This window comes from Schistocerca americana, chromosome 6 (assembly GCF_021461395.2).
Source record: "Schistocerca americana isolate TAMUIC-IGC-003095 chromosome 6, iqSchAmer2.1, whole genome shotgun sequence".
In the NCBI taxonomy this organism is placed as follows: Eukaryota; Metazoa; Arthropoda; class Insecta; order Orthoptera; family Acrididae; genus Schistocerca; species Schistocerca americana.
In genome coordinates this window covers 201,805,578-201,820,681 of record NC_060124.1, presented here as the reverse complement: position 1 = coordinate 201,820,681, position 15,104 = coordinate 201,805,578, and the positions used below count along the sequence as shown (strand labels likewise).

General features: G+C 44.7%; 1 protein-coding gene across 2 annotated transcripts in view; it reads left to right on the top strand.

The window, feature by feature from the left end:
• Nucleotides 1–5,498: 5,498 nt before the first annotated feature.
• The window catches only part of LOC124619935 (zinc finger CCCH domain-containing protein 13-like), a 396,933-nt gene continuing 387,327 nt past the window's right edge, over nt 5,499–15,104 (top strand). Inside the window, exon 1 of one of the 2 annotated variants that reach the window (XM_047146583.1) lies at nt 5,499–5,610. In XM_047146583.1, coding sequence (XP_047002539.1) covers nt 5,517–5,610 — 94 coding nt within the window. In that variant the 5' untranslated portion in view covers nt 5,499–5,516. The remainder of the gene's footprint in view (nt 5,611–15,104) is intronic. The other variant, XM_047146584.1, reaches the window with a different exon arrangement.

The window sequence follows — 15,104 nt, the reverse complement described above, 5'->3', positions numbered from 1 at the left end:
CCATCCGGTTCACTTTGTCTGGAATCACAAGTAGAATCTTAGTGGCAATACATACACTATTATTAAAGAAAATTAGTTCGATGGCTTGTTAGCAGAATGACTCTCCATTCACACGCAAGAGCCACGATTATGGATCAAATGGCGTGAGAAAGAACTTTGATTACGCTGCGGCGGAAAAGGGCACGTGGCAAACCGCCAGTACACAGTAATAAGTGAACATTAGTACATCACTGTTAATTAAAATGACTGACGTTCGTAACACGAAACGACCCCTCGAACATGCATGCCCTTGTACAATCTGTTATTTGAAGTCTGAAGTACGTACAACGTTTCTCTGACACAACCCTGATAACACATCCGTGCCAGGTAGAGCTTTATACGTTAGTTATAATGGTTATTCATTGCATTGCAAATACCAAGTGCGCGCATCAGTAAAATGCTGCACATCAGTGTCAGATCTAATTATACTCCTAGGTACATTATAAATGGGTGGAAAAGTTAGATAGAGAGAGGTAATACTTTTCTTCAAAATGAATTACAATTTTGTTGCTTTAAAAACTTTCCTTCAAAAATAACAGTATTCACGAACTCTCATCCAATCACAATTTAGAACAACATACAAAGAATTAAATTGATACACCTCCACAGTTTTCTCAGCAAATACATAATGCAAGAGCAATAGTTTCAGAAAAGGCATCATAATAAACCAATAAATATATTTAACACTTATTTTCTATCAGTTCCAAGTTATCCATGCATGGAAGATACAACCTTGACATGAAGTGTATCAAACATCTATAAAACAAATTTTTACATAGACAAACATGTAAGAGCACATTTTTCAACGCAGTTACTAAAAGCTGTGCAATATTGCTCATGACTTGTCCCATAACTGAGCTCCTATGAAATTCAGCAAACCAGCAAGACTGGAGCCACGGCACTCATAAAATCTTAACGAAACTCAAGTTGCCTGACCAACGGTTTTCTGAATCATAACCAGAGCGTTTGTTCATGATAATCAAGGCAACCAAGCACTTCCTGAGCATTCAACGCGGTATTCCATGATTCGCACCCCCGAAGGGACAACCTTAAAGCACTGGATCACTCGATAGTGGCTGCCGACGTTGGCGACACAGAAACCAAGAAACCAAGCTCGTCCAGGGCGTGGAAACTGTGTGCCCCGGTAGGGTGGGTTCCGTTAATGGTCGTTAGAGGATGAAAGCCGGTGGTGGAAGAAAACTCCACGGCAGGCGGCTTCTTTTTGGGTCAAGTAATGTAGAACATGAGCAGGGGTCAGTAAATAAGGTAGAATGCTACACAATTTTGGGTGTACTTGAACTGGAGGAAGCATATTGCTGAGCTTCTCAAACAACTGAGTTCAGCTACTTATACTATTTATATAGTTGCTAATCTCAGAAACTAACGCTCAGCTTCCTGACATTTTTGCATATTTCCACTCAACAATGTCTTACGAAATAATTTTCTGAGGTAATTTATCACTAAAGAAAGTATTTATTGCACGAAAGCGAACAGTAAGAATAATACGAGTATATGGTGTTCACCCACAGATGTCATGTAGGTACCTCTTCAAGGAGCTATGCGTTTCAACTGTGGCATCACAATACATTTACTTTCGCTAGTGAAATTTGTCATACATAATTCATCACAATGTGAGAAGATAATTGATGTCTATACCTACAACGCTAGACGGAAAAATGACCTTTATTACTTATCGTTAAATCTGTCAGAGGCTGAAAAAGGAGCCCAGTATCCAGCAACAAAAATTATTGACAACAAAAATTATTGACCATTTCCTCAATAACGTAAAATATCAGACAGTAGCGAAGTAAGTTTAAATCTGATTTGAAATCATTTCTCCTGGACAACTGCTTCTGTTCTACTGACGAATTTCTACTTCAAATTGACTGCCAGCGAAAAAAAGTAGAAAGAAAGAAAAATAATTAAGAGTAGTTGCGGGATTAGGACTAAAAATAATAATGTGTCCATTAACGTTAACCCTAATCATATATACAAATCCTGTAACTGACTCGTTCCACATCATTCCGATAAAGAAATCATTCAAACGACCTATGGAACGTGTAACTAACTGATGAGGCGCCACATTTAGAATCACCACAGCGCCTCAATATGAGGCGCGGTAGAAGTATCGCAGCGGGTGACGACTGAGCCGGCACACGTTTAGTTAATTAGGGTTTGGAGGGTTGCGTGTTGTAGGTGGAATGCTATTGCCACCGACTGAAATTTTATAGACATGAGCGCAGGAAATTGTGCCAAATAAATACAGCTTTTATATGGCCAGTTTGTTTCGTACGATAGTTTATCGGCATCCATTGCAAAAGCCATGTAGTTTTTTTTATTTTTCATGAATAACAAGGCTGCCGAGAGAAAAGGCGCTGGCACCGGCTCATAAGTAAGAAGGAACTCTTTCCGGTAGCAACTCCCTAAGAAAGATCCTGACGGTTTTTTCTTAACCACAACACCCCCTTACACCAGTAATTCACGTGCCATACGTCACAAGATGCGTTCAGTACACGAAGGCTGTTACTGGAGTATAATTATGAATTAGGATCTGACCGTGGAAAAAATACGGGTTTAAAGAGACTAGAAGCCCCCCACACAGTTTAGCGAAACCTGCCGCATATGAGTCATACAAACGGTTGTGAGAGAGGGAGTAGGCATGTCACGGGACACGCACTTGTTAGAACAGCGCGCCTCTAAGCTGTGTAATATAAAACAAACTAGAATAGGGCAATTCAACCGTGTAACTGTGCACCGCAGCGAAGATCCGTCGCAGCAACCGACACTGCGCCTTTATTGAAACAGTTCTCGCGCTTTTCATAATCTGCGGGTGGACAGTTAGCCCTTTGGCAATCGAATTAATCTTAAGAGGAGACAGAAGCCAGTTTTTATTCCTATTCTGCCAATGCTATTCCACCCATCGCATAGATACTTTTCAAAAGAACTATGTTAAATTAGTGAAATTTTTATTGATTGTAGCCGGCCGATGTGGCCGAGCGGTTCTAGGCGCTTCAGTCTGGAACCGCGCGACCGCTACCGTCGCAGGTTCGAATCCTGTCTCGGGCATGGATGTGTGTGATGTCCTTAGGTTAGTTAGGTTTAAGTAGTTCTAAGTTCTAGGGGACTGATGACCTCAGATGTTAAGGCCCATAGTGCTCAGAGCCATTTGAACCATTTTTTTGTAGCTTTGAGCTGCGCGGGATTAGCCGGGCGGTCTAGGGCGCTGCAGTCACGTACTGTGCGGCTGGTCACGACGGAGGTTCGACTCCTCCCTCGGGCATGGGTGTCTGTGTTTGTCCTTAGGATAATTTAGGTTAAGTAGTGTGTAAGCTTAGGGACTGATGACCTTAGCACTTAAGTCCCATAAGATTTCAAATACATTTAAACATTTGTAGTATTGAGAAAAATCAACTTAAAATACAATATTACAATTTTAGTATAACAATTTTAGTGTAGTTATTGACGAAAAGCACTCACCACTAATATTTTTCTGCACCATACTGAGCATCATCTGAGTCATACTGATCTTCTTTTCTTCTCTAACTCCCTCTTCTTTTCCGTCTAGTTTCTTTTGTGCATTTTAAATTTGCAATGTCTGCTTCACGGATTCTCTCTTTACCTATTTTCACTAAGGATTTTGCAGTAGTTCCACTAGATTTTATGCCCAGCACTTCCAAAACACTCAGTTTTCTTGTTACACCACCACTGAAGCATAAAATAGAGTCATAAACATCATAATTGAGGGCTGTAATCTGAACAAATACAATTTTCTGTAACCGGATCCAAATGATAGACTCCACACATTCATTTACATTTTGCGGTTTCCGATGAAGACTTTCCTTCAACAAAGTGTCTTTACAAATTTCTCTAAATATAGATTTAATTTCATTCATTACTGCTCCAGGTAAACAATGTTTGTGGTCATACACTGCAATTGTCTTGTAATTGCACCAAGTTTCATGATCATTCGGTCAATTTCATTTGTGGAAAGCTCATGGAAAAAGGTAGACCATTCAGTTTTTTCATGTTTTCTAAATTTCCAGCCTTCCTTCTTATGGCCATGCCATAATAATTCTGTGAGCTATCTGTTTCAACATTTGTCAGACGACCTTTACCACCTACTTTCTTACCATGTTCCACTACTATTTTTTTTTTTTTACTTTCCTTTTAATAATCTTCTCAACCTTGACCCCACTCTCTTCTGAATATGGCCAATGGATTCTAATTTAGAAATAGAAGCAGGAAATACCGTACAAGGAACAAAATAAGCCTGTGCATTATCCGTGCATGGCGTGAAAAGGTGTTGTATTTATATAAAACAAAAACTGTTTTACGCAGGAGATGATGGACATTTCAAATATGCAAAAACCTAAAAATCGATTTTTTTAGCCCCTTTGCCTTTCGCCTCCCCTTAAGTCAGAAGCACGCGTGTTAGAGATGAGACATACATTATTTAGGGGGGGTAGGACGTCAAGCGGCCCGACTTGGAACAAGACAGGCACCACAGGACATTTTAATTCCCACTGTCTATACTTTTACAAATAAATTCGTAAAACTTTGTCAGCATGACCAGCAGGGATTCAGGATTCACACTCATAGTAGTGGAAGTTCAGAAACATAACAAAATAATTTTTTTACGTGTGAAATTTCATCATTTTTTTCATTTACTACTGGCTGCATTTGTTGCCATAGGTACACTTTTCTTCGTAAGTAAGAGAGATTCTTCGATGAATTTTGCACAGTACACACACCATACTTACAGGTATAAGTAACTCTAGAATTTATTTAATTTATGAAAAAATGCATGAACTGTTGCATTTTAAACCTCATGTTTAGAAAAAATTCAACTCTTAAAGTTAATTACTTCATTTTTTACCACAGTTTTTAATACGTTTGGAAAATTCTAGAGTTTCATACACCTGTAAGTATGGTTTGTATGCTGTGCAAAATTCATCGAACAATCTCTCTTACTTATGAAGAAAAGTGTACCTGTAGCAACAAATGCAGCCAATAGTAAGTGAAAAAAAATGCTCAAATTACACAAGCAAAAAGAAAAATTATTCTCTTATGTGTTTGAACTTCCACTGTTATTAGTGTGAATCCTGAATCCTTCCTGGTCATGCTGACAAAGTTTTATGAATTTATTTGTAAAAGTATGGACAGTTGGAATTAAAATGACCTCTGGTGCCTCTCCTGCTCCAAGTCGGCCCGTTTGACGTCCTACACTCCTTAATCAAAAATCTCAGAACACCATCACGTAATACGGAATTGGAACTAATTTTTTTTTTCCAGCGTAAATCGGTTGTGCATCAGCACATTATAATATCCAACAAGTTTCGCTGCCTCGCGATAATTACGGCCCACAGTGGACCACTGAGGGGTAATTGTAGCCACTCGGTAGCTGTACGAAGTTGTAGTTGAGAGGTGTGCGCTGACACAGTGTCTGTTTGCTGTTGCAGATGGTGGCGGCGTGAGGCATGCCTGATGTGTGCCGGTCAGACTCGCAGCGGTCTGACGCCTCGCAGCGGCCGCGCGTCTCCTTCAACAGGGACGTGCACGTGAAGCGCATCAGTGAGTACCGCACAGCGCCGCAGTCAGCCTGGCAGCCTCGTCCGCGGCGCACGCGGCCTTCTGCGAACGCTTCGCGCACCGACTAACAATCTCAGGTTGCCGACAGCCACTGTCCTAACCTTCCAAACAGCAAACGATGTCGCGCAGTCGGCGCTATGCCGGTACACTGACAGGGGAAACTCGCCGTCGCACCCCCTCAGATTTAGTGGTCATAAACTGAACAGAGGGCAAGCATGAAAACAGGAAGAAGGTGTACGGCACTGTGAAAAAAAACAGCGCAAAATTGTATCAGTGTGCGGTCCAAGAGGAACAAGTACACTACTGGCCATTAAAATTGCTACACCAAGAAGAAATGCAGATGACAAACGGGTATTCATTGGACAAATATATAATACTAGAACTGTCATGTGATTACATTTTCACGCAATTTGGGTGCATAGATCCTGAGAAATCAGTACCCAGAACAATCACCTCTGGCCGTAATAACGGCTTTGATACGCCTGGGCACTGAGTCAAACAGAGCTTGGATGGCGTGTACAAGTACAGCTGCCCACGCAGCTTCAACACGATACCACAGTTCATCAAGAGTAGTGACTGGCGTATTGTGACGAGCCAGTTGCTCGGCCAGCATTGACCAGACATTTTCAGTTGGTGAGAGATCTGGAGAATGTACTGGCCAGGGCAGCAGTCGAACATTTTCTATATCGAGAAAGGCCCGTACAGGACCTGCAACATGCGGTCGTGCTTTATCCTGCTGAAATGTAGGCTGTCGCAGGGATCGAATGATGGGTAGAGCCACGGGTCGTAACACATCTGAAATGTAACGTCCACTGTTCAAAGTCTGTCAATGCGAACAAGAGGTGACCGAGACATGTAACCAATGACACCCAATACCGTCAAGCCGGGTGATACGCCAGTATGGCAATGACGAATACACGCTTCCAATGTGCGTTCACCGCGATGTCGCCAAAAACGGATGCTACCATCGTGATGCTGTAAACAGAACCTGGATTCATCCGAAAAAATGACGTTTTGCCATTCGTGCACCCAGGTCCGTCGTTGAGTACACTATCGCAGGCGCTCCTGTCTGTGATGCAGCGTCATGGGTAATCGCAGCCATGATCTCCGAGCGGATAGACCATGCTGCTGCAAACGTCGTCGAACTGTTCGTGCAGGTGGTTATTGTCTTGCAAACGTCCCCATCTGTTGACTCAGGGATCGAGATGTGGCTGCACGATCCGTTACAGCCATGCGGATAAGATGCCTGTCATCTCGACTGCTAGTGATACGAGGCCGTTGGGATCCAGCACGGCGTTCCGTATTACCCTCCTGAATCCACCGATTCCATATTCTGCCAACAGTCATTGGATCTCGACCAACGCGAGCAGCAATGTCGCGATACGATAAACCGCAATCGCCATAGGCTACAATCCGACCTTTATCAAATTCGGAAACGTGATGGTACGCATTTCTCCTCCTTACACGAGGCATCACAACAACGTTTCACCAGGCAACGCCGGTCAACTGCTGTTTGTGTATGAGAAATCGGCTGGAAACTTTCGTCATGTCAGCACGTTGTAGGTGTCGCCACCGGCGCCAACCTTGTGTGAATGCTCTGAAAAGCTAATCATTTGCATATCCCAGCATCTTCTTCCTGTCGGTTAAATGTTGCGTCTGTAGCACGTCATCTTCGCGGTGTACCAATTTTAATGGCCAGTAGTGTACAATACGGAGCAACCAGGAAATGCAATGGCGTCGTGGGTAAGTGGTTACGTTGTTGGGCTGTCTGTGTCGTGGTGTAACTTCCGTTTCCACCAGCGAAGTGTAGGGAAGGGACCTATAATGACAGTTGATTCTGTACATCTACTCTATTAGCAGCAGAAAGGAAGTGGGTTCCGAATGGGAACCGCAAGCGTTCGATGACAAGGCGATAAGTCAACCGAATCTTCCACCGGGAAAGACGTCTGGTATGTCATACACGGCATTAATGACAGTACGTGTGTCACATGATAATAGTCTCTTCCCGACGCACCTACTTTGTACGCCTGGCGAGTGAGATATGCCTCCTTGCTCGATTTCGGTGTTCGTATGAATGTGATTGTGACCACTTCCAAGGAAATGATGAAAACATAATAGTTTGTCACATAAGCTGCAATAAATGAACGCAATAGTTTCCCAATCACACAGTTTCTCTGTGTTCTGTCGAAACATATGTTTTTAACATTTTTGAAGTTGCGTCCCGCTTTGGAATTGTTGGCTCCTGAATTCCTTCGATGTAACATAGTTGTCATCCGTTTATGTATTGTTTTCATTTATGTGAAACTTCTATATGGTATCTCGCCTGCTCTCATTATTCATCACACTTGTATTGTATTGTATGTTAACCGGGGGCCTAGAAACGACGGAGAGGCTCCGTCCCCGCCGCAGCCGCAGTGGTCCACAACCCCACGACGACTACCGCAGTCCACTTCACCCCTCCACCACCTCACACCGAACCACTCTTTCCGGGTTATTGTGCTATTCGGTCCCCAATTGCTCCCCCCCCCCCCCCCCCCCCCCCCCCAGGGAACGTCTCACACCAGACGAGTATAAACCCTATGTTTGCGTGGTAGAGTAACGGTGGTGTACGCGTACGCGGAGAACTTGTTTGCGCAGCAATCGCCGACATAGTGTAGCTGAGGCCTAATAAGGATAACCAGCCCGCATTCGCCGAGGCAGATGGAAAACCGCCTAAAAACCATCCACAGACTGGCCGGCTCACCGGACCTCGACACAAGTCCGCCGGGCGAATTCGCACCGGGGACCAGGCGGTCGTTCCCACCCGCAAAACCGTGCGTTGGATCGTACGGCTAACCGGGCGGGCTTCATCACACTTACTTGCGACGGTGACGTATTCTTACCACATGACTCATATTCTACAACCAAAGTATAGCTAGCAACTGCCAATGACCGAACAGACAGTTCATAATTGCACGAGGGATTTTTGAACACGGCTCGTTCGGTTTATAGCCCAACTCAGTGACCACTTAACCACAACGCCGCGGCTGTTCTGTTCGTCTCGATATTACACTTGTTAAGAGGACCATTCGCTGTTTTTCTTTTTCCTTTTTTCGAAGTTCAGTACACCTTATTCCTGTTTTCATGCTTGATTTGTGGTTAGTTTTTGACGGGCTGTCCACTGGGCGATCTTATCACTAAATCTGAAGAGGGTACAATGTGGTGTTTCCCTTGTGAGTGGGCGCCTATAAAATTTACATAACTCATTCAGTGTTGTAATACAGAAAATAATGAAATTTAAAAAAAAGTAGTGAATACTCCTTGGTAGTTAACAATTATGTAATTTATTCTCTAGTCGCAAGAGGAGGAAGAGTTCTTGGAAACGGTCTGGAGGTATGAGATGATTCCAGCACGGTGAGACAGAGCTTCCGCACTCAGATACGGAGTTTAAGCTGAACCCAGGAGCACATTTACCAAGTGAACATTAATACAACCGACAAACGCAGCTATGGATTCTTGACTGGAAATTGAGGAAAAAAGGCCCTATGAACATGTGTCCGGAAATACATCGTTGCCACGGTAGATGGAGCTGACGAATGAGTGTTCCTCAGACCACGTGTCATGCCTTCCTTGTCTGTTGCAGGCTGTGTGATCGACGCAACAGAATGGTCCGGTATTCGTGACGGAAACAAGACTAGATGATGTTTGTGTACAGCCAAGCGGATGGAAACTACCGAGAGGCAGCACGTCTATACCAAAACAAGTACCCTCACACACACCAACCACATCGCACAACATTTCAAGCGCCGGCCGGGGTGGCCGAGCGGTTCTAGGCGCTACAATCTTGAACCGCGCGACCGCTGCGGTCGCAGGCTCGAATCCTGCCTCGGGCATGGGTGTGTGTTGTCTTTAGGTTAGTTAGGTTTAAGTAGTTCTAAGCTCTAAGGGACTTATGACCTTAAAAGTTAAGTCCCATAGTGCTCAGAGCCATTTGAACCCTTTTTTAACATTTCAAGCCCTTTTTGGGCGTTTGTGTGGTTATGGGTCCTTGCAGAGAGACTAACGTGCAGGGAGAAGGCGGACTGTGCGTCCGCCAGATTTGGTGGGCCGGGTTCTACAGGATATTCAGACGAATCCTAGTACAAGCTCCAAGCAAGTGACCTGCCAACACAGTGTAAGCACGATTATGTGTTTTCTGCAAGACGACCGCTACTATCCCTATCACCTGAAAACCCGTGGAGGACACTTTGAAGATCTGTCGTGACGTGGATTGATGCAGCTCTGTACTGTGTTACGGGACGATTTGTTGTCACGTCCATTTCCGGACAGCTGTTCATAGGACCTTTTTTCCTCCATTTCCAGTCAGGAAACCGGCCCTGCAGTTTGTCGGTTTTATTGATGTTCATCCTGCGTAAGTCACTCAGGAATGAAGCAAACAGGAAGTACTGGGAAGGAAAAGCGAAATAGCCATCACGAGAATTACGTAATCCACGAAGAATTGGTCGTTGGAAAGACTGAGCCTGCATATACGAAAGTCAAAACAACTTTCCGTGTAATTAAAATCAAAGGTATCATTTCATAGGCTTAGGTCTTGCTCTTACTGTTCCATGTTCCGGGCCTAACTGGCCATTTACTGTTAACCTGCCACCGTCTTATCGCCGGCCAGGTGGCCGAGCGGTTCTAGGCGCTTGAGCCTCGAATCGCGCGACCGCTACGGTCGCAGGTTCGATTCCTGCCTCGGGCATGGATGTGTGTGATGTCCTTAGGTTAGTTAGGTGTAAGTAGTTCTAAGTTCTTGGGGACTGATGACCTCAGATGTTAAGTCCCGTAGTGCTTAGAGCCATTTGAACCATTTTGAACGAAATGCTATAAACAAGCCGTTATACCATTTACCTCTAGTATTGATGTTAAATTAAATTTTGTTGTTGCACGGTTAATCAGTAAGAGCTCATAATAGCAGATTCCAGTAGAATATACAATTCTCGTTACTACGCACACGTCCAGTTGCGAGTTAACTTGTTTAGGAAAGCATTTTGTCCGCCGAGCTGAGCGAGCGCAGGCCTACCTTCGTGACGTAGGCGCCGCGGCCCGTCTCTCTCCTGCGCCTCGCGAGTAAGTCGCCTGTGCGAACAGCTTCTCCCATCATATGCAGGACGAGTGATCTAGTGACGATGAAACAGAGACGATTGTGGAGGAATTTCTAATACAGTGAAGACAATAAGGGAAGAGAGAAGAGAGAGAGGGAGATGTATTAATCCATTAGAGATAAATCTGTATGTATAACAAGAAATCAACAGGCAGGTGAAGTTTGACGTCAAGAGAATGGTGAGAAACGTCGCAGCCGACTGCATATCACGCAAAGAGACTTGGAAATGACAGGTGGCTACGCAGTGAGTGACGGCAGGGATAGGTATTATAGTGCCAAAGCGTCAATCAGCCGTTGCTTGGGAGCTGATGGAAGATACGAAGCGGCGTGTGAGAGGCGGAGCCGGCAGGATGCGATCGGCGGTGCTTTGCTGGGCGGCGCGTGGGCCAGCGGGCGAGTGCTGGGCGGCGTCCGAGAGCCAAGGCCGCCGGGGGCGCGCTGCCCGGGGGCGGCGCCGTGGGCGGCGAGGCCGACAGAGCTCTGACTCCAGCAGCCGCGGAGGCCGGTCTCACACGGCGCATCGAGCGAGAGAAACGCGTGTGCGGGGTGAAACGTACACGACGGAACGTGAAGCAAAAGTCAGTTTTACGTATATCACACTTTGTGGAGATCATCACATAATAACTATCGTTCCATTCCAAACAGATATCGTAGACGTAGAGAAAGCATTTGGCAATGTTGAGGGTAGACTCTCTTTGAAGTTCTGAAGGTAGTAGGGGTAAAGTACAGGGAGCGACTGGCTATTCACCACTTGCCGGCCGGAGTGGCCGTGCGGTTCTAGGCGCAACAGTCGCAGGTTCGAATCCTGCCTCGGGCATGGATGTGTGTGCTGTCCTTAGGTTAGTTAGGTTTAATTAGTTCTAAGTTCTGGGCGACTGATGACCTCAGAAGTTAAGTCACATAGTGCTCAGAGCCATTTGAACCTTTTTTTTTTTATTTACCACTTGTACAGAAACCAGACGACAGAGTCGAGGGGCGTCAAAGAGAAGCAGTAGTTGAGAAGGGAGTCAGACAGGGTTGTAGCCTATCCGCGATGTTATTCAATCTGTATACTGAGCGAGCAGCAAAGGAAACCAAAGAAAAGTTTGGAGTAGGAATTAAAATCCATGGAGAAGAAATAAAAACTTCGAGATTGGCCGATGACATTATAGTTCTGTACGAAACAGCGAAGGACTTGGAAGAGCAGCTGAACGGAACGGACAGTGTTTTGAAAACAAGATACAAGATGAACATCAACAAAATCAAAACAAGGATAATGGAATTAGTTAAATTAAATCAGGTGATGCTGAGGGTATTAGATTAGGAAATGAGACACTTAAAGTAGAAGACCAGTTTTGTCATTTGGGCAGCAAAATAACTGATGGTAGCCGAGGTAGAGAGGGTATAAAATTTAGACTGGCAATGGCAAGAAAAGCATTTCTGAAGAAGAGAAATCTGTCAACATCGAATATAGATTTAAGTGCTAGGAAGTCTTTTCTGGAGTGTAGCCCTGTATGTAAATGAAACATGGACAATAAACGGCTTAGATAAAAAGGGAATAGAATCTTTCGAAACGTGGTGCTACAGGATAATACTGAAGATTAGATGGATCAATCATGTAACTAATGAGCAGTAGTGAATAGAATTGAGGAGACACGAAATTTGTGGCACAAAAGAAGGGATCCATTGACAGGAGACATCCTGAAACATCATGGGATCGCCAATTTAGTATTTGAGGGCAGTATGGGGAGTACAAATCGTAGAGGGAGACCAAGAGGTGAATACAGTAAGCAGATTCAGAAAAATGTAGGTTTTAGTAGCTATTCGGATATTAAGAGGCTTGCACAGGATAGAGTAGCATGGAGAGACGTCTTCGGACTGAAGACCACAACAACAACAATAACATTATCAGTACAAGTATGAATTGTGACCCCACAAGGTCCCTCCTCCCCCAACCTCTTACCTCAACTCTCTCTCTCTCTCTCTCTCTCTCTTTTTGGTCTAACCGTCCGCAGTAGTGGAGTGCTGTAGTGGAATCACGTGGTAAGCCCCTTGACGACCTGCCTCCACGAAGCTCTGCAAGCCCATCTCTTCATCTGATCAATCTCTTCATCTGATCTGTCCACAGTAATGATGCACGTCCTCTAGGTCTTCAGCTGTCGACTTTTCCCGCTAACATTGATCTTTCCATTGCCTCTTGCCTTCTGGGAATCAGACCAAAATATTGTAACTGATTCTGATTGACAAAACTCGACTGTCTCATTCGCTGGCTCAGCAACGATTCATTGGTTCTATGTGCTGTCCACAGTATTCGAAATAATAGCACCACGTTTCCAGGGCATCAAAGCTGTGACGATTTGCCGTCTTCATCGTCCAGGTTTCTGTTGCATAAGTCAACATAGGGAAGATCGGAGGAGAGTGAGTTTTCTCTTAGCTGTGATGGAGGTGTCCATCCAGATGCGAGCGAGTTTTACTGTAGCATTTCTCTCAATCGAATTGCGCCTACCCATCTCACGTTCGCAATCTCTGGCATCAGTGACAACAGATCCTAAATACTCGAAGTGACTGACGACCTCATAACAAGCAGTTTTGTGATCTCAGGTCTGTTGTCATTACGGTGATCTACAATCATCATTTTGCTGTTTGTTTTGTTGACTTCAAGACCGCATTCTCTGCTTCGTTAAGCCAACCTTCCCATGATGATTTCCAGTAAATGATCCTCTTCAAATGTCAGACTGTCGTCTGAGTTCCTGAGATTGTTAATTTTTCTGCCACATACAACCATACCTTCAAGAGCATCCCTTATAATGTGCATACTACATGAACTGAACAATAGCGTGGATAGAATGTATCCTTGTCTTATGCCGGCGTTAGTAGAAAAGATGTCTGAGAAGGTGTTATTGATTCTTGCTGTCGCTGTGCTCGGAAAATGCAATTGCCACATTAGTTATAGCAGGTGTCTCGGCGTATCCATCTCGTTGAGGATACTCCATAGCTTTGACCATTTCACCTTGTCGAAAGCTTTCTTGTAACCCACAATGAGACGTGAACAGCCTGACATTATATACCCTTGCCGTCTCTATGAGCTGCTGGATGTTTAGATCTGCTCACGGGGTCCCTTGACTGGAATAAACTCACTTTATTCGTCTGATATTTGTGGAAGTAAGAAGGTCTTCAGCCATTCAGTATAGTGAGCATAACTTTACTGATAAAGGCACAGTCAAGTGGAGAACCTTTCTTGAACAGTGGTATAAAAATGGAGTGGCACCACTGGTCTGGCCAATTTCCAGACATACAGATCTTTTGACGTAGCCTGTGCAGGATGTCTCCACGCATGTTTCTTAGGGCTTCAGCAGTAATTGCATCCATCTTCTTCAGCAACGTTTTAAGCGCATTTTCCACCACACAGGATACGGGTACACTATTGTATGTGTTGTGGCGTAGAAGAAAACAGCCTCGGAATGTCAGCATGAATAATTTGTTGAAAATCCCGCAGCGCATGCTGTTAAGATTCAAGAAGATTTGCTTTCTTGACGCTTGCTATGGCATCCCAGACATTGTCTGTCAGGCCAGCCCAGCAAGCATCTATGTACTCCTCAAAGCGTTTGTTGTATGTACTGCAGTGTAAGGTCTTGGAATACCTTGCTACAGTATACCATTTGGTGGTCTCGACATGACGGGCATATCAACAGTTTTTACCTCTTTTGCCTTCCATTCAGCCCCCCTCAAAAAGTACCAAATCACTCCTGTTGTCATATCCAGTAGTTCCCCACATCATGGTTTTTGGACTGGAAAAGATAAGAGGTCTCTGGAGTCACCGCCTCCTGCAGCCTTACGCAAGGCTGTCCACAGCCACGGTGGCGCCGATCTGACGGCCACAATCAGAAGCGCGACTCTACACTGAACACGACGGCGTGTCACTGTGGCTCTACACCGTGCAAGTGTCTGTTGTCTGTGGTCTGTTGTCAGGGGTAAGCGACGCATGTCAACTCAAGGTCTCAACCCAGCTCCGAATATCCTGTTCTCGACGGTTCGGTGACACTACCTGTAATCTCTCTTGGGATTTCAGCAGATGTCATCCGTCTATCTGTCACAGCCAATCGAACGATCCCACGATCTTAACGCGGTGTAATCCACCCGGAGGACCTGTGACTCCTCTTCTTTCCATACTGTTGCTCTAAGTCCATGTCATCAACACTCGTTCTACATTCATTGTACTACAGCCATTTGTCTGGACGGTCTGTAAGATGTTCCAATCCCATAAAGCCTCCGATTCAACATTTAGAATCCTAAAGATGACGATATGCTGCACATTTACGTCTTCTGGGCATGCCCTGTTGCGATCTAAAAAGTTCAGTAACGTTAGACACAC